We start from the raw sequence: 19,614 nt of genomic DNA, 5'->3' as shown, positions 1-19,614 counted from the left end.
GCACGAGAAGCCAAGAGGAAGTAGAGACGCGATACGTGACCTGAACGTATAATATATAACGGGATATTCCAAACACTGGAACATCATGCTTGACATAGAAACTGGGTGGAGTTCGCCAGTAATGCTGTAAGCCTTCCCTGCACCCCAGCCTTGGGAAGAGATAGGTCGTTCTCTGTACCCTTCCAGAGCATGCGCTGTCGGGGATGCCGGGCAGGCAAGGACGGCCGGATCGGGCTGTGGTTGGTGTGTTTATACTGGACGTTAGATTGAAAGGAAGGAATACACCCGCACGCTCACCCCGTGGCAGGGTCGGGAGGCGGTGCCTGGCGCGCCCCGCCCCGGAGCCTTAGGGATGGCGGCGGTGGGGGTGTTGCTGACTGGCGCCAACCGCGGCATCGGGTTGGGGCTGGTGAAGCAGCTCCTGCGGACACCGCGACCACCCGCCTGGATCTTCGCGACCTGCCGGGACCCTGCGGGGCCGCGGGCCCAGGTCAGCGCGGGGAAGGGCTGGGGTTTCGCCTCGGGGGTGCCGGCAGCAGCCATGGGTGCAAGTGGGGGCCGGCATTAGCGCGCTCGGTGAACTTTGCCCGTGCGAGAGGAGCACTGCGGTCACAGCAGAGCTCTCGGTGTGCCATGTTGTACACGGTGTGACAGTCCTCTGCTTGTCTGTTGTGCTTAAGGCGAAGGATCATCCATGTCACCCCCTGACAACCGCGCTGCCGGGCTATTTGCGATCACCCTGGCTCTGTCCCAGCCGGCCTTCCCGTGCCAAACCTTTGCTCACGGGCTGTGGCACAGCGCCGCCTTGCGCGGGGTTGGGGCTGAGGAAGGGTCAGGCTGGTGTGAACCTCAGTGTTTCTCCTCCGGCTGGTTCTACAGCGTGTCACCGCTTTCCAAAATACGGGGAGTCGTTAACTGGTGCCCCGTGGAGCTCTGGGATCTTCCTTTTCCTGCTTTGCACTGCACTGAAATGGGAGAGACTCATACGTGAGGAATCACAGGAGCAAAGCACCAACACAGCTCCATCTTTCCTTAGCTCCAGCTTTGGTTTTCTTCTGCCTACTGTGACCCACCACAGCTTGCCGTACAGTGTGGTGTGTGCCTTAGGAAGCCCTTGGGATGCTCTTTATATGCGCGCTGGTGTTACTCCAGCTTGTGCAGTGAGAACTCACCCTGCTGCCAGCTTGTGGTGCCCAGCTCCTGCTGCTGCCGCCCAAGTTCAGAGGGTCAGAACTAGCTCAGATTTCTGGGTTGGAAGGGACCTTAAAGCTCATCCAGTTCCAGCCCCCTGCAACAGGCAGGGACACCTTCCACTAGAGCAGGTTGCTCCAAGCCCCGTCCAAGCTGGCCTTGAACACTGCCAGGGATGGGGCAGCCACAGCTTCTCTGGGCAACCTGTGCCAGGGCCTCAGCACCCTCACAGGGAAGAACTTCTGCCTAAGAGCTCATCTCAATCTCCCCTCTGTCAGGTTAAAGCCATTCCCCCTTGTCCTGTCCCTACAGGCCCTTGTCCAAAGCCCCTCTCCAGGTTTCTTGTAGGCCTTCTTCTTCCCCCCCACAACTTTCTGGACTGTGGCAATGATGAGCTCAGAGGACTTTCTGCAGGGCTGGACTGGAGCCAGTGTCCTCCAGAGTAGTCCATGCACATTGCTTTCCACTGAGGGATGCTTCTCTAAGCCTTGTACAGCTCTGTGGTTGAAAGTTGCCTTTTTGGAAAGGGCTTCTGAATCCTCCATGTTTGGTGCAAATAATAAAAACACGCAAAGAAGTGGTTCATTTTTCTTGGGGGAGGGGGGAGATGGAGTATCCAGGGTGGAGTGGATGGGATTGGGCTATTGGGATCCAGGTGTGACTTCCTCAGACTTGGCAATCACAGCCATTCCTCCTCCATCTCACTTGCAGCAGCCACTGGGAGACACTTCTGGCTATATCCCTGGCCAGTTTGCATTACTTCCCCAGGGAGCTGGTCCTTAGTAGCTGCTCTCGCTCTTTGCTGTGGCTCTGGCTGGGTTATGGACATAAACCCTTGGGAAGAGTGGCCACAGTACCTTGCAGTTTTGGCCATGTCGTGCTCTGAGCACATGGACATTGCTTTGTGGAGCCTAGCAGAAGCCTGAGAACCTCAGCAGGCCCAGCCCAGCTGTTCACAAGCACTGAGTAACATTTGGAAGATGTTTCCCTCAGGGTGGGACCATTGCTGGTGCTCCAGCATGGTACTTTGCATTGCCTCTGCCTCGTGCTGATTGTTTCCATGTCTCTTTTTGTAGGAGCTGAGAGATCTGGCATCCAAACACTCAAACTTGGTTCTTGTGAAGCTGGGTAGGTGTGCTTTGCCTCTGAGTTGGTAAATTTGTAGCTGGTAAAATGGGGCCACACTTGCCCCCTTTCTTCTTCCCTCCCTACCTGCCTTCAGGCTCTATGTGGGGATCCAGCTCTTCAGAGCTGCTTCAAGTCCTGCTGGCAAAAGCTCAGCTTCTCCAGACCTCTCTCAGCCCTAGTACCATGTTCCCTGAACCCTCCTTGCCCCGTGGCCACAGGACCAGGAGGATCTTAAAACCTGTCTTTGGCAGCCTCCAGCTCCTCCAGGTGAGTGGCTGCATCCTTGCTCTGCCATACAGCTGAGCTGCCTTGATCCCAGGTGAGACCAGGAAGGCAGCTCCTGTGGAAACACTGTGAGATCGGCCCGGAGCCTGGGCAGGAGCTGTAGGACCTGTCAGAGTCATCCCACAGCAGGTCACAGAGCAGCCCCTATAGAGACCGTGTCCCTGCAACCTCCTGAGGCTGCCGTGGGTTCTCCAGAGCTTGCTCAGTCATGGACTCTGTGCACTGGCAGAGGCTGACACAGCATGGGAGTCCCAGCAGTGCTTTGCCACAGTGGATTGTCCCCAGGTGGCTTTGCCCCATGCGCTGCCCCAGGGCAGGGTCCTTTAGCTGCTGACAGTGGGGTGAAGAAGGCAGTTTTGGGGTGAGCTGGGGCTTGTGGGTGCCAGGGTGTGCTGAGCTGGTTGCACAGCACCATCTGGTGCCCACAGATGGAAGACCACACAGGTCGGTGTGCATGGATGTTATTCAGCATCATAAACCTCCCTTCTCTTCCCGGATGGACCCTGTGGGTCTCAAACCCTCCTCTCTTCCACTGCAGATGTTACAGATCCCTCCACCATTACTAAGGCAGTGAAGATCGTGGAGGAGAAGCTGAATGGCGTGGGCTTGAACCTGCTGATAAACAACGCTGGCATCTACAACCCAGAGGCATTGCTGGAGACAGTGGATGCTGAGGAGATGATAAGAATGTACAAGACCAACGCGGTGGGGCCACTGCTCATGGCCCAGGTATGGATGAAGCTCTGGGGATAATGCTTACCATAGAGTGGGGATTTGACCCAGCTGGAGGGTAGCCGGGGCTGACTATGGTCATGAGGCTGCACCTCGAATCCTGTGTTCAGCTCTGGGCCCCTCACTACAAGAGAGACACTGAGGTGCTGGGGCTGGTCCAGAGAAGAGCAACAGAGCTGGTGAAGGGGCTGGAGCCCAAGTGTGATGGGGAATGGCTGAGGGAACTGGGGGGTTTAGTCTGGAGAAGAAGAGGCTCAGGGGGGACCTTATCGCTCTCTACAACTGCCTGGCAAAAGGATGGAGCCAGGACATGGCTGGTCTCTGCTCCCAAAGAACAACGGATAGGACAAGAGGAAGCAGCCTCAGGCTGCACCAGAGGAGGTTTAGACTGGAGATTAGGGACAATTTCTTCCCCAAAGGGTGTTCAGGCATTGGAACAGGCTGCCCAGGGCAGTGGTGGAATGACCGTCCCTGGAAGTGTTCACAAGCTGTATAGATGGGGCCCTTAGTGCCATGGTTCAGTGGTGGCCTTGGCAGTGCTGGGGAGCAGTTGGACTTGATGATCTTGAAGGTCTTTTCCAACCTTATTTGGAAAAGATTCTGTGATTCTGTGATGGAGATTTCAGAGGGCTTTGCCACATTTCCCAGGGCTGCAGGAGGGATGCGGTAGTGCTGGGGCTGTGCTCCTAGCCCAGGCCCTCTGTATCCCTTGTTTAGTGTTGAGCTAACTGGGAGCACTGCAGCAAACACCCAGCTCTCTTGGCTTCCCATTGTTCTTCCTCCTCCAGCCTGCTGTAGCCAGGCTGGGGTGCAGCTGCCCTAAGTGAGGCTGACTCAGGGCACAGGTTCCCACAAGGTTGCTTCTCCCCAGGCGTTCCTGCCCCTACTGAAGAAGGCTGCCCAGGAGAGCACAGAAAAGGGGCTGAGCTGCAGCAGGGCAGCCATCATCAACATCTCTACCATGCTGGGGTCCATTGCGAAGACTCCCCAGTGCTTCTTCAAGCCTGTCATCTCCTACCGCTGCAGCAAGGTATGGAAACTGGGAATCATGAGCTCGGTGGAAGTCAGAGCTGCCTGATGTCAGTGAAGCACCTGAGATGATGAGATGGAGGGACTGATCCATGCTGATCACTGCCCAAGCTTCCTGGGCATCCACATGCCCAGTTGCTGCCCTCCTAGGGCAGAACACACTGTCTCTTGAAGACCTGGCATTGCCTTTTCTTCCTCCCATGGGAGGGGAGCCTTGTGCATGGAGCTTTCTACTGCCCGTGGCTGATGATTCTTTCCTCCCCCAGGCTGCCCTCAACATGCTTACCAGGTGCCAGGCTCTGACCTACAGGGAAGCTGGGATCCTCTGCGTGGCACTTCACCCTGGCTGGGTGAAAACCGACATGGGTGGCCAGGAGGTGGGTCCTGGCTGAGCAGGTTGAGAGGGGCACCCATGGGTGGTACACAAGCCTACAAACTTGCACAGGGGTGCCTGGGGTGGGCTGAGATGGATGGCTCTCAGGAGCAGGGGTCCATGTGAGAATGAGCTGCCTCTTGGCTCCTGGTTCCCTGTGTCTGTGCTCCCTGGGAAATAGCATCAGTACACGTCCACGGTGAGCAGGAGGATGTTTAGGGGGATAAGGGGTTTTTGCAGCCTGGAGATGTGCAGAGAACCTGAATCTGACTGAGCAGGGAGAGGAGAAGCAGCACCATCCCATCCTGTGTCCCCTTCCCCAAAGAGCTGCAGGTCCATGACATCTTCTCTCATCCTGCAGGATCCCTGTTTTGGGGTGGGGGTGGCTCCTGCAACACTGGGATCCTGAGAAAGCTGCACGTAGCATCCCACTTGCAGCAGGGATGCAAGTTATGCGTCCTGTTGAGTTAAACCTGCAGTTGGCTTCCCAGCCCAAGCCACCATCATCCAAGCCACCAGAAAGCATGCAGATACCCAGCCATCCTCCCATGTAACAGACTCTTCCCACCTCCTGTGGCTCTGCGTGGTTTGGGTGGAAGGACCCTTGCTGATGATGGGCATGAGCTGAGTGGGTGCTCGTGGATGGCTGGGAATAAAGGGATGGGATCCAGAGAGACCTTGTCAGGCTGGAGAGATGGGACCGTGTGAACCTCATGGAGTTCAACAAGGCCAAGTGCAAGGTCCTGCCCCTGGGCAATCCCAAGCGCAAGCACAGGCTTGGGGAGACTGCATGGAGCAGTCCTGAAGAGAAGGACTTTGGGTGTCGATTAATGAGGAGCTCCCCATGACCTGGCAGTGTTTGCTGGAACCCAGAACCCCCCCTGTGTCATAGAATCATAGAATGGTTTGGGTTGGAAAGATCATCCAGTTCCAACCCCGCTTACGCGGGCAGGGAAGGCTGACCCTAGACCATGTCGCCCAAGGCCCTTTCAACCTGGCCTTGAACACCGCCAGGGATGGAGCATACACCACTACTTTGGGCAACCTGTGCCAGTTCCTCACCACCCTCACAGTAAAGAACTTCTTCCTTTTATCTAACCTGAACTTCTCCTGTTTAAGCTTAAGCCCATCACCCCTTGTCCTGTTGCTGCAGTCCCTAATGGAGAGTCCTTCTACAGCATCCTTGTAGGCCCCCTTCAGATACTGGAAGGCTGCTATGAGGTCCCCACGCAGCCTTCTCTTCTCCAGGATGAACAGCCCCAACTTTCTCAGCCTGTCTTCATACGGGAGGTGCTCCAGTCCCCTGATCATCCTCGTGGCCCTCCTCTGGACTTGTTCCAACAGTTCCATGTCCTTTTTATGTTGAGGACACCAGAACTGTACAGAATACTCGCAAGTGAGGTCTCTTGAGAGCAGAGGTGCAGGATCACCTCCTTCGACCTGCTGGTCATGCTGCTGGGGATATAGCCCTTGTTTCTGGGCTCAAGTGGAAACTGAAGCCGGCTCATGTTCAGTTTCTCATCAGCCAGCACTCCCAAGTCCTTCTCTGCAGGGCTGCTCTGAATCTCTTCTCTGCCCAACCTGTAGCTGTGCCTGGGATTGCCCCGACCCAGGGGTGAGTGTGGATGACTTTCTGGCAAAGAACGGCCATGTACCCAGATCAGCAAGTGCCTACGTGGAGTTCGACATGAACCAAGGGACAACAAAAGGTGAAGGAGGATGGGAGCGAGGCACTGGGAGTGAGAATCCCAGCAAGATGAGAAGGAGCTGGAATTTGCTGAGTTGCTACATTGAGGACTGTTGGAAAACTTTGACGGTCAGGTTCTCACACCTGTGCTTAACCAATTATATGTTAGTTGTTAATGGCCTCACAGATACGTATCCAATCACAATGGGCCAAGTTAGTGCAAAAAACTTTAAGAAATAGTATATGAAGAGTTAGTTTTCTATAATAAATGGCTTTTGTCTGATCACATTGATCTCCGACTGAGTCCATTCCGCGACAGGCAGGAGCTTGCACTTTGCTTTATAGAGTAGCATCCTCTCTTACAGTAGGCCCAAGGTCTTCATTCTCATAGTCCCTGTGTCTGCCCTCCAAGACTTGGGTGGTGTGCTCAGAGCATTTGCCAGTGACGACCGAGGCAAAGAAGTCATTAAGAACCTCAGCCTTCTCCACATCCAGGGTAGCCAGTTCTCCTGATAGCTTCCGGAGAGGGCCTGTGTTGTCCCTAGTCTGCCTTTTATTCACTACGTACCTATAGAATCCCTTCCTGTTATCCTTAACATCCCTAGCCAAGTTCAATTCTAACTGGGCCTTAGCTTTCCTAACCTGGTCCCTAGCTTCCCGGACAATATCCCTGTATTCTTCCCAGGCTGCCTGTCCTCACTTCCACCTTTTATAAGCTTCTTTTTTCCCCCCTAAGTTTTCTCAGCAGCTCCTTATCCATCCACGGAGGTCTCCTGGCCTTCCTGCCCCATTTGCTTCTTGTCAGGACACAATGCTTCTGAGTTTGGAGCAGGTCACCCTTGAATATCAGCAAACATTCTTGTGTCCCTTCGCCCTCTAGGGCTGTATCCCATGCTGCCTTAGTAAGCAGGTTCCTGAAGAGGCCAAGGCCTGTTCTCTTGAAGTCCAGGGCAGTGAGCTTGCTGCACGCTCTTCTCACTGTCCTGAGGATCTCAAACTCTACTGTCTCATGATCGCTACAGCCAAGGCAGTGACCTTAGAGCAGCTCCAGTGCCTAAAGGGGCTACAACATGCCTGGAGAGGGGCTTTGGACAAGGGCCTGTAAGGACAGGACAAGGGGGAATGGCTTTAACCTGACAGAGGAGAGATTGAGATGAGATCTTAGGCAGAAGTTCTTCCCAGTGAGGGTGCTGAGGCCCTGGCACAGGTTGCGCAGAGAAGCTGTGGCTGCCCCATCCCTGGCAGTGTTCAAGGCCAGGTTGGATGGGGCTTGGAGCAACCTGGTCTAGTGGAAGGTGTCCCTGCCTGTGGCAGGGGTTGGAACTGGTTGAGCTCTAAATTCCCTTCCAACCCAGAGTAGTCTGTGACTCTGAGAATTACAGTGTTGTCTCAGTCCTGCTCCTCACTTACGCCCATTGCAGGCTGACCTGACGGTGGACACAAGCGTGCAGGGGCTGCTGTCTGTACTGCCGATCCTCTCTGAGAAACACCATGGGACTCTGCTCAGCTGGGAAGGTGAAGCTATTCCTTGGTGATCTCTCTGTCCCAGTGAGGGACCCTGCAGTAAGGACTCCCTGGGTGCCCTGGAGCAGCGGGATGCTTAGTTGTCCATGACCTTAAAGGGATCTGTTTGGGACTTCACCAGACAGGCAGGGCAGCCTGTGATCCTGCCTTCACTCTGCCAATAAAGTTAATTAGTCCCTGTGCCTTCTCCTAGCAATGCTCCATGAGACTGTCTCTGCTCCTGACCTGGAGCTGGCCCCTGCAAAAAACGCATCACCAAAGCATGGTGTCTTTGCTACAGATTTCCTGGAGGGGACTTGGTGCTGGACATGGTGTCCTTGGGAGCAGTCTTGAGGCTGGAATGGAAGGGCCAAGCACCACAGTCTAGTTATGCAGTCTCACACAGCCAACTCTTCCCATATTGGAGGCCCAGCGGGGCATGGTACCCCTAGGTGGGAGAAATCTGGTCTATTGTGGAGCACAGCAGGGAAATGGCACCTTTGTGGGAGGGAGAAGCTGAGAACCTTAATAAGATGGGCTGGGCAGCACTGGACTGCATGGGTTTGCCCAGGAGGTGATAACAGCCTCAGAGAAAAGGACTTTGGGGTGGTGCTGGGTTTTCTCAGGAAGGTTCTGCTTCTTCTGGATAGAGGTTCTCTTTGAGGAGCATGTGGAAAAGGAGACAGGGCTCCTGTAAAACCAAACCTAGTCTCAGGTGGGCAGAGCAGCCTGGCTCGTATGGGAGGCAAACCCACTGCTCCTTCCCTCAGAGGTCACCACCTCTTCGTTCTCACCTGGAAGATCTGCAGAAGCCCTTCATTCCTTCTGGAACTGGCCCTTTCTGGGGTCATACCTCTCCCTGAACCAGGGCCTTGCCTGGCAGTACCAGCTTTGCTGGGAATCTTGAGGCCATGCACTGGTCTGCACAGGAGCATTTCCCAGCCCGGAGCACAAATGCTGTGGGCCCCCCACCCCAGGCTTCACCCCCTGCCCCAGACAAGACAGAGCATCAGGCAGGCCGCTGGGCTTGGGCCATGTTTCTGTCCCACTGAGGCAAGTCCTGGCACCCACAGCCTGGTAAATCACAGGTACTGGTGACTTTTTCTTCCTCACCTGTTCCAGTTCCTCCCAAGCCAGTGGCATTTTGGTAGCCAAGACTTTTGAAAGGAAGGGGACAGCAGGGAGCATCTGCAGCCTGGCCACCAACCTGGGCTCAGGGACAAGGTGCCTGCGGGTGGAGGTGGCTGCCTGAGCTTGTGAGTTTGAACCCCTGACTACTTGTACCACCTTCTTGGTGGTCCCAAGCAGCACAACACAAATGCCCAGCCAGGGATAGCAGAGGCAAATGCCCCTGTGAAGTTCAGGGGTGCTGGGAGCATACCCACATGGAGAAGATGTCCTTTTCTCCACAGACATTTTCCATAATGAATGGGCAGATCCTTTCTGAAGTGATTGCAGGAACTACTTGGTACCAGCCTGGGTCCTGCTGTTCTCTTGGAGCTGGGATTTTGCTGCCCCATCCCTGGCATGGGGGTGATGCCAGCCCCCACCGGCTGTGCCAGAGGAAGCCATGGCCTGATCCTGCTTCTGTGTGGCTGTGTGACACTGCCAAGCCTCCACTGAGTGCCCTTCCTGCCACTTGGCAGAGGTTCTCCTTCTCCAGTTGCTCCACACAAGCAAGCTGGAGCCTGTCCGATCACTACAGGTAGGGTCCATGTCCATATTTCTCTGTGTGCCTCCCTTCTCCCCCATGCCATGTGCTGGATCCTGGGAGATGTGCCAAGCATCCCAGCACTGCTTGCAGGTGGTTTACAGCTCTCACCATGACCACTGCCAGCCCCACAAGATGGATGCAGCTGCTCTTCTGGGAACACAGAGAGAAAAGCAGACTGCTGAAAGCTGGAAAAAGCTCCATCAGCTTGGCTGGTGGTGTGCAAAGCTAGGACACAGGATCGTTACCCACCTACTGTGGCAATGAGGTTTTGACTGAGCTCAGGAGGCTGATAAATATGTGAGCATCTTCCTCCAGCCCTCTGGGAATGGGGACATCACAGCATGGGCAAGTGCCCCAGGATGTGGGCAGCCCTTGTGTGCCCCCGGCGGTGCGAGGAGGAAGGGGAAGCTCTGCAGGTAAATAACTCTGGCATTACTAGAAGCCCAGCTGTGGGGATGAGAACAGACCTCAAAGGGCTGCTGGATGTTGAAGCACTGTGAGCATCATCCTGTAGGAAGCCTGTGCAGTGGTCTTTCCTTTGGACAGCAGGATAATTACTGTGTGGAGCAAATTGGCAGCGGGTGGGTCAATCCCATTTTTCAAGCCAACAGCAGAGTGGTGCAGGATGACCCAGCTTGGACCTCTGTGACTGGGAATTGCCCTTGGTGAGAGCTTTGCCAGACCAGTGGAGGTCAGTGGCTCCCCAGGAGCCCATCCTTCCATCCTCCAAGACAAGGCTTATCCCAGGGGGCACACACTGGAACAGGGACGGTGCCTGTCATGGTAACTTGGAGGTTAGGGATGCCCAAGCTCTTCAAGGTGCTCCAGGACATGTGTTCCTGAAGAAGCCTCATCAAGAGGCCAGATGGGCAGGTCTCCTGCTCAAACACTTGCCAAGTGGTGTTCGCTTTTCCTTTGCGTAAGTTCCGTGTGTTTGTGCTCATGCAGCTCATTATCTCCCCATTTCCTCTCCTGCCTGATGTTTCCTGCCTCACTCACTGCCTTCTGCAGGCTTTGCCCTTTGTGTCAGGCTTATCTCCTGGTTCTGGGCACTGTCAGACCTCAGTGTCACCCCTGAACACCGTGATGGCAACATGCCATGTCCTTTCACTGGGCTGCAGCACCATGCCCAGAAGACACTTGGAATGCCAGCTCCACTCTGGGAGCATGGGCAAGCTGGGATAGGGCAAGGATGATTTAGGACCCATCTGCCTTTAGCAGATGGCTTTAGCATCTCTGTTCTGAAGCTGGAGGAGAGGTGCCAGCTGGACCAGCACATTGGTGCAGGACGCTGCTGGGCCCATCAATAGGGAAATCTGGACAACCCCTCGGGGGCCTTTCACGCAGGGGCTGCACAAGGGCTTGGGAACATGTCTGGGGACTTCCAGGGACAATGAGTGGGGAGGTTGTCACCCAGAGCTTCTCCGACTGCCTCTTACCAACCCCTGTGGAGCCATAGTAGCACTGTGGGCAAACATGTATCTTCTCTGGAGTGCCCAGCAGCACTCCAGGGATTGACTTCAGGGCTGGGAAGGGCCCGTATTTTCCATGGTCTTCCACCAGCTGCTTTCTTTCAGACCAATAGCCACAGGCAAAGACTTTTGCACCAGCATTTGAGATCAGGCAGGTCCATGGGTCAGGACAGGAGTGGGGATGACATGAGGAGTCCTGGCAGGACTGGGCAGAACCAGGACAAGATCCATTCTGAAAAGCAACCTCCCATGGCAAACAGCAGCAGGCAGAGCCCTGGTGGGAGGCAAAGCCTGCTCCAGGAGAGGGCCAGGAGAGGAGGCTGGGCACGGAAAAGGGCTGCTCCTGTGACACAGATGTGACTGAGGAGGTGGAGCAGGAGGCAGGTCACAAACAGCCAGCACACAAGGAAGCACCGGGACATCAGCCAGTGTGGCCAGGGTGGCCACAGCAGCCCTGGTGCAGCAGCCCTACACCAGCCAGGGAAGGACCAGGAGCAGAGGCAACCAGGACTGCAGGGACCTCAGCCAGGACCTGGGGATCCCCTGGGCAGAAGCCTTCTTCCAGCCAAAAACACCTCTTCATTTTGAAAGGTGAGGACACCGTCCATGGCACAGGGGGACGGGGCAGCAGGGTGCTCACAGCGGAGACATCTTGGCCCCAGGTGACCATTCCCAGAGCCACCGGCAATGGGGCACACTGATGTTGAGAAGGCTATTTTGTCAGAGAACTGCAGCTCTATGTGGGGTGGTGGGGTCCAGGGCTGCCACCAAAGTACCAGGAATCAGCCTGGGTGCATGAGAAATAGGGCTCAGGAGGAAGCTCATCCCAGAACCTGCAGCACAAGGGCTGCCAAGGAAGACGTGCAGCCAGCAGATAATGTGCCGAGGCTTCCTCCAGCAGCTGCAGGGCTGGGTTGCCCCATCGCTATCTGCCCCCTGCAGAGCCTGGTGCATCCCTTCTCCCTCTGCTCTGTTATTGTTAGCTAGGAGGAAGCAGCTCAACAAGTCCCACCTCAAGCTTTTAACCCACTGCTGCCCCTGCTGCTGCTCTCTGCTCCAGTCTGCTTTAGCTGGGAGGGTTCCACAGCTGGTCTGGGAGAACGGCTTGGTACTGGGACCTTCCTGTAGGCTTTAGCTCTCTTCTGGGGACCAGTAGCACCTCCAGAAGGTCTCTCCCAAGCCATGTTGTCTCCCATTGGTCTCCCACACCCACTCTTGCAAAGGATGGATGCTGGCATTGCCATCTCTCAGTGTGGAGAAAAGGTTGTGAAGGCTTCTAGGTGCTGATGATTCCCTCCTTGCTCTCTCTTCCTCCTTTTAGTTGGTGGGATTCCCCCTGGTCTGCAAAGGTGGGACCATGGAGGTGGAAGTTTTGCACAGTTTTAGCCCAAATACCTAAGGAAATCCGTCTTATGGAAGACAATTGCAGCACTTCACTGGCTTTGGTTGGGGTTTAACTGGTCTCCGGAGGTGCTCCTGCTGCTCCTTTGGGAAGTGGAAATCAGCTGGACATTTCAGCAGCCTTCTCCAGACTGTCATCTTCTCCCACACCTGAACACCTGAACTCTGCTGAACTGCTTCTCAGGCTGGGGCTGCATCCTCCAAGGCGATGACCACCATGGGATGCCTTCCCTGAGCACCAGTGTCCATGCAGGATCACAGGTAGGTCAGCCAGCCTGCTGGTGACGCAGAGATCTCTTGCAAATACACCTCATATGCTGACGTGCCCATCACCCCATCACACACCAAGGTGCCCATGTACACCTGCAGCATAAACCAGCAGTTCTCCTGGGCCAGCCTGCTCCATGCCCTGGGGCTTTAATACAGCCACACACATGGATCTGCCAAGAAAAGCCTGTCTGGGAGCACTGCAAGCTGTGCTGTCACCTGAACTTGGCGCAGGAACATGGCTTCCAATCAGAGCTGGGTTTCTGCCCATGCCTGTACCCACAAAAGGGGTGATCCTGCCTTGGCCATAGGATCCTGCCAAGGGTTTGGAGCAGGTCAGCCTCTCCCCGCCTGTCCCCTGGTACCGACTGGGCCTGAATTTCCAGCTCTTGCAGAACAAGTTCACAGGAGCTAACACTGGGAGCTGGCATGGAGCCGAGCTGCTGGTGTGTCTGTCCTGTGCCAGGAGCCTTCATGGGGGCTGCGGGGATGGTGGAGGGGGTGAAGCACACCAGAGGGGTTGTCCCATCGGTCCACAGCATATCAGCACCCAAATGCATCTATGAAATGCAGTGAATGGCACAGAGACTTCAGGGATGTCCCTGGAGACCCCAGGTTCCCATCCCATCCTCTGCAGCTATACATGGTTTGTGTCCCAGCCTTTGCTTGCCATGCTGAGTGGCATGGCCAGGATGTCACTCAGCTCCCAGCCCTGCTTCCCTGGAGCGTCCTTCCCTGTTGTTGGCTCTAGGGAGTGGACTGAAACCCACTGATGGTAAGAACAAGGATCCAAGCTCATTTTGATGAGTTCTCTGCCCCATGTCGCTCTCCTTGGAGCCAGGGAAGTGAAGCTGGGGAGGAACTTGGCTCCTCTTGTTTGTTATTCCAGGATAAAGTTACCCTTTAAAGCAGAGCCAGTGCTGTCAGGGCTGCATGCTGTCCGGGAACATCACTCCTTCCCAACGGCTCCAACACACTTGTCACCATGCTCACAGAGAGCCAGCCCGCTTGCAGCCCTGGGAGGGGGATGCAGATGAGCATCCAAAAAGGATCCAACAAGGAGCCTGGAGGCTCTTTTCCCACCCTGGGAAAGCTGGAAGCAAAGGGAAAATAACCTCTTTCCAGAGAGGAGGAGCTCTTCTGTCTCTGGGAAAGAAGGAGCAGAAAGCAACAGCTGGAGCAATGGAAGAGCAGGGGGAGCTGGATGTGGCTGGGGTACCTGGGAATGTCTGTGGTCCCCACTGGAGAAGAACCAGGGGTGCTGTCACCATTGTGGCTCAGCTAGAGACCCTCTTGAGGAGGCAGACCACTGGTTCCCACTGAGGAAACTGCTGTGCATGGGCTGGGTGATGGCATGTGGCTGGCATCCGTCTCCCCACCCTTAGAGTCCAGCACCAGCTCAGCATCTCTGGGTGATGCACAGCCAGAAAGAGGGCTGGCTTCTCCTTCAAGCTCCAGCATCTCTCCCTGGTGGTCCAAAACCCAGGGCACCCCATTCTCCTGTGAGCTATCACCCCAGGGGATACCCCAGCACCCCAAGACATGGAGACATTGGCATTCCTCAGCAGCGCCATGGCCATCCTATCCATGCTAGACCCTCTGGAGGGGGCTGGGGGCTTGCTTAGGGCTTGACCCCGCCCGCACTGAGCCATGACGTGCCTGTAGGGTAGAGAGGAAGGAAGCCTGGTGGAGCTGAGCCAGGGAGAGCTTCCTGGCAGCGTGCTCCAGCCTTCCTGTGCTGCTGCAGATGGCTCTGAGTGGGATGGGAAGCTCAGAACTTCACATTCTGTGTGAGGCTGTGTGAGCCCTTCCCTGGCTTTCCTCAGCCTGGATCCCCCTGCTCTGTGCAGGGTGGTGGGTCAGCAAACGATGCTGGTATCAGAGGGAAGCCCTGACTCAAGCCAGCAGTAGATGGGGCTTGCACATGTCAACAGAGCTGGCCCCAGCACCAGGGCATGTGACAGGTACAGGAGATAGCGGCTGGAGCCATGGCCTGAGGCTAGTGGCATCCATGTTAGATGGTGTATGAGGTATAGAGGCGTATGAGGGGAGCTCCTGTCTCATCCTAAAGCTCAGGGGAGGATGTGGCAGGATTTGTGCTATCGGCATGTCCTCCCCCTGCTACCCCTATCCCACCGGTGTCTTTTAGGAACCAAATTTACCCCATGTCTGCCTGTTTGGCTGCCACTGCTTTCCTCCACAGACACGCTTCCCAGCAGGTACCAGTTTGGACCAGCAGCTCAGGATAGGCAGAAGAGGTACAAGATGAGGGCAAAGCTCCTGAGAAGCCATTTTGTGGTGCCAGCTTCAGGAGCAGAGTGCAGCTTGTGGTGTCAGGAGGTCTCCCTGCACCTTCTTTTCTGCAGGGATGTACTGAGCATGGAAGGGCCAGGCTCAGAGCATGGAAGCTCAACCAGTTCCCATCCCATGAGCAGGGACAGAAGGCCTCCTGGCTGGCTGATGTGCCCTCCAGCACATTATTTCCCCTTGGGTTTATATGTGCCTTGCTGCAGGATGCGGGCTGGAAGAGCTGCAAGCCAGCGGGGAGAGGAGCTGATTACAGCCACTTCCTATCCTTGCTTACCCTGTGCAGCCGGTTTAGTTTCCTTAATCCCCAGCCTAGCATTTCCTTTGTTGTTTTGTTTGGAGGGGACGGATCCTTAGCTGCAGGCTGGTGCTTGCTGCAGGGAGTGCTTTCGCACTCCAGACCAACGCAGATGTCCCCTGGCTACCCCTGCATGGATCAGCTCTGCTTTTGGGTGCAGTGAGTGCTGCTCATGAGGGGATGGGGGCCTCACCTCGGTGGTGGCCTGAGACCACCACAGAGCAGATCAGGGTACACATGGAGACCCCTGCGCTGCTCAGGGAGCACCATGTCTGCATGTATTTGCAAACAGCTCTGCCAAAGCAACCTGTGTTCCAAATTGCCTTCTTCTCTTGCATCCCCTATGGCACTGGCATGCCTGGCCTGGGCCAGCTTTGGGGCAAGGAATGCCAACCCCATGGCTGGTGCGGAATCCTCAGTGATGCCATGGTCTGGCCGTGTCACCTCCCTGCCATGTGTGTGCTGAGCTGGGCTGGTTGCTGGGCTTGTGCATGACCTCAGCTTTCCTGCTCCATGTCCGGACAGTCCCCAAGGGAATCTTGTGAGTCATGAATGCTTGTGGAGTGATTCCTCCAGGGTGTGCATGAGATGGCTTCTCCTGTGCTGAGGTGGGGATGGCTGCCAGCTCATGGGAGGTAAGGTGGTCCTAGAGGACACCCAGCCCCTAGGCTGAGCTGGAGAAGGGGCTGGACAGGCTGCCTGCCACAGGGCCAGAGTGGAGAAGGGAGTTTGGAGAGGGGACAGCAGGCTGGTGGCTGGAGAGCGTGGACTAGCCCATGGTGCCTTTCTGCAGCTCCTTGCCCTCCTTGGCCTGCTTTGGGACTGCATCTGCTGCAGTCGCAATCTGGACGTTCTGGCTTTGCTACTAAGCCCTGAGTTGGTTGTCTGCTTGCTGGCCAGAGTCTGGGCAAGCTGACTGGCACCTCTTGTCACTTCATGTGATCCCTCCAAGGATGTCCTCACCTCCTTTGGCCCAGCCCCATGGGCAGGCAAAGTGCTGGGATAGGAAGCTCTGCCCCATGGAGAGGGATGGGCTGGGCCAGGGCCGTGTCCCAGCCCGCTGATGCTGCGAGCTGGCTCCAAGAACACTAGGGAAGGCTTTACAGCAGAGCTCAGAGGACCGGACCTGCTGGCACAGCCTTTCCCTGCTGCCGCCAGCTTCTGAGCATGGCTGTGCCCTGGTGAGTCAGCTGGAGCCATGGCTCACATTGCTGACACTGCACCACCTGGCTCCCTTAGCTTTTCCCAGGCTGTGTTCCCCAAAATCACACAGCCGGAGGGTTGAGGAGCCCATTGCGGGGATGCCGGATGTTCAACTCCAGGCTCCGCTGAGCTGAGGCCCATGGGGATGACATTCATGCTCTGAGTGTGCCCAGCACACATGTGGCTGTCCTGACGCAAGGCTGGAAGCTCTGGCCTGAACTTGCTGCCTTGCTCCAGCGCTGAGCAGGAATGCTGAGCACGCAGCAGCGCCAGGGCAGCTGTGGAGCGAGGCAGGCCTGCAGCCAAGGGCTGGCCTCCTGCCCTCCGGGGAGAGGCGAGAGGAAGACGTGGCTCCAGGCCTAGCCAGCAATGAGAAGAGCAAATTGGTCAGAGACCCTTAGTGCGGGGCTGTGCTGATGGCTCAGGCCTTCCTCTGCATCACAGCAGGCAGCTGGCAGGGAGCGGGGAATGTGCTCTGAGTGCTGCTGGGTCACCAGACTCCAGCGAGGTGCTGGGTGATGCCAGACGGTGCTCAGACAGGGAGCCCTTGTGCACCGGAGCTGCAGCCTGCACCAGCACCCAGCTTCCCAGCATGGGCAGGGACTCCCGGGAAGCCTCCTCTGGTGACTGTGTTCCAAGAGTGTCAGTACCCATGCTGGAAGGTTAACCCTTCCCAGGAGGACACTCTGGGGAGCAGGCAGGCTGAGGGTGCTGCAGGGTGTCAAGCCTGTCCTTGCTTTTGTTTGCAAAGCTGGCCTGTGCCCGGCAAGCTCCCAGTGACCAGGAATAGCCCATGCAGTGTGCCAGCCCTAGCCTTGGCACTGGTGGTAGCTCAACGTTCCCAGTCTGGCAGGGCAGGCAGGCAGTGGCTGAGGGGAGGAGAGCTGCAGGCAGCCCCAGCCTCTCTGTGGTCCCCCCTACTGAGGGCGGCACAGGGATGGAGCTGCTCCCCATCCCACTGGCAGCTGGGAATGCTGTTTTACCTTGAATAGTGGTGGGGTGGCTCAGACCAGTTCCAGGCATGCCAGACCTTTACCAAGAGGGTGTTCAAACCCTGGCACAGGCTTCCTGGAGAGGTGGTTGGTGGCCTAAGCCTGTCAGTATTGAAGGGGCATTGGACAAAGTCCTTAATAACATGCTTTAACTTTTGCTCACCCCTGAAGTGGTCAGGCAATTGGGCAAGACTGTTGAAGGTCCCTTCCAACCAGAAATATGCTATGTTATGCTATGCTACATCATGCCATGCCATGCCATGCTATCCTGTTCCATTCTACTGGAGTACCGTGTACAGTTCTGGTGTCCCCAACCTAAGAAGTACATGGAGCTGCTGGAGCAAGTGCAGAAGAGGCCACAAGGATGATGAGGGGCTAGAGCAGCTCACACATGGAGACAAGCTGAGAAAGTTGGGGCTGTTCAGCCTGGAGAAGAGAAGGCTGCGTGGAGACCTCATAGCAGCCTTCTGGTATCTGAAGGGGGGCCTACAAGGATGCTGGAGAGGGACTCTTCATCAGGAAATGTAGCAATAGGACAAAGGGTTGATGGGTTTAAACTGAAACAGGGAAAGTTCAGGTTAGATAAAAGGCAGAAGTTCTTCTCTGTGAGGGTGCTGAGGCCCTGGCACAGGTTGCCCAGAGAAGCTGTGGCTGCCTCATCCCTGGCAGTGTTCAAGGCCAGGTTGGACGGAGCTTGAAGCAACCTGCTCTAGTGGAAGGTGTCCCTGCCTGTGGCAGGGGGTTGGAACTGGATGAGCTTTAAGGTCCCTTCCAACCCAAACCATTCTGGGATTCCATTCCATCCTAAATGCTCAGTATCTGAAGATCCACCTTGCTGTGAGGGAGCAAGTACAGTCAGCTTGGTGTCTTCAGTTGTGAAGGGTGAGCCCAGACAAGCTGTGGTGGGCACTGGGCAGCCATTCACCTGCAGGCTGGGGGCACAAGGAGGATGGGATGCACATGTGCAGAGCAGGGTGGGTGGGTGGGTCCGCTTTGCGGTCCCCATGGTCACCTTGGTGGTGTGGTGGCAGGTTGGCAGTGACCCTGCAGAGATGTTGTGTTGGTGGGCCCAAGTGCTGACCCTTGGTATTGCTGCAAGGACTGGGTGAGGGTGACTCAAGCAACTCTGTTCACCAAGAGCTTCCTTTGAGTGCTGCATGGGACCAGCTTCCTCCCTGTTCTCTCAGTGGAAGCCCTGCAGGGATGTTGGCAGAACACCTTCATGGGGCAAGGCCCAAGAGCTCAGCACAGCACTTCTACTTGGACTTTGACCATACACAACCTGTCCAGTGGTGTTACTAGATGAGGTTTCCTCTGACCGTGCAGCATGACCTGGCTGCCCTTGGAGAGCTTTGGGGGTGAGCAAGGTGGTGACACCATCCACAGGGTGTGGATGGGATCCAGCCCACCTTGATCCACATGGGACATTGGATCAAGCACGGCTCAGTGGTGCTAACCACTCCAGGCATGTAGCAGGTCATCCTGATGGGACAGGGACCATGTGGCACTGGGACCAGCTGGCTTGATGGATCCCTCTCTGCCTGTCTGTGTTGGCCCTTTGGTTTGGCTTTGCTTGGTGGCCACAGGACCTGATGTCCTCTCTCCCACCTTTGTATCACTTCTCCTTCCCTGTAACGAGGCCAGAAGCTGAGACACTCTGGTTCTCGCCGGGTGTCCTTGGCAGCAGCATTCTGCTCCTTGGTGTGGCCTCAGGAGAGCAACAGTGGTGCAATGATTTCCTCATCACTGATATTGCCCTACTCTACTGAGCTCTGAGACCTGGTGATGATCTAATTAGTGCTTTTGCACCACAGGGCTGGCTGGAGCACTGTGTTGTCCTGTCCTTGTGTGGAGGATGTCTCACTGGGGCTGCAAAAGCATCGGTCCTATTTAAAACTGGGTTGATTCTGTATGATCTAGGACAGATCTGGGAGAAAGATGAGCTTGGAAGAAAGGAGAGGGGCATGGTGCATCCCCCTAACAGGCATGGTGCTGGGGAAGGGTGGCTTCCTCCCTCCCTTCCACCTCCAGG

General features: G+C 56.0%; 2 protein-coding genes across 2 annotated transcripts in view; both read left to right on the top strand.

Moving 5' to 3' along the window:
• Positions 1 to 352: 352 nt before the first annotated feature.
• On the top strand, positions 353 to 8,096 carry LOC308232408 (C-signal-like; the record flags this gene model as incomplete). The annotated part of the gene is made up of 6 exons (XM_080638597.1): positions 353 to 490; positions 2,268 to 2,319; positions 3,143 to 3,333; positions 4,208 to 4,366; positions 4,632 to 4,742; positions 7,847 to 8,096. 6 exons carry the CDS (start codon positions 353 to 355, stop codon positions 7,958 to 7,960), a joined length of 765 nt encoding a protein of 254 aa, XP_080494723.1. The 3' UTR covers positions 7,961 to 8,096.
• A 3,525-nt stretch (positions 8,097 to 11,621) lies between these two features.
• RIPOR1 (RHO family interacting cell polarization regulator 1) overlaps positions 11,622 to 19,614 on the top strand; it is a 33,053-nt gene continuing 25,060 nt past the window's right edge. The window contains exons 1-2 of the mRNA XM_080638570.1: positions 11,622 to 11,705; positions 12,436 to 12,776. The gene's annotated coding sequence lies outside the window, so the exon portion shown is untranslated. The remainder of the gene's footprint in view (positions 11,706 to 12,435; positions 12,777 to 19,614) is intronic.

The sequence above is a fragment of the Psittacula echo genome (assembly GCF_963264785.1).
Source record: "Psittacula echo genome assembly, chromosome: Z".
Lineage (NCBI taxonomy): Eukaryota > Metazoa > Chordata > Aves > Psittaciformes > Psittacidae > Psittacula > Psittacula echo.
The sequence above is the reverse complement of the archived record's forward strand: the minus strand, read 5'-3'. Positions and strand labels throughout refer to the sequence as shown.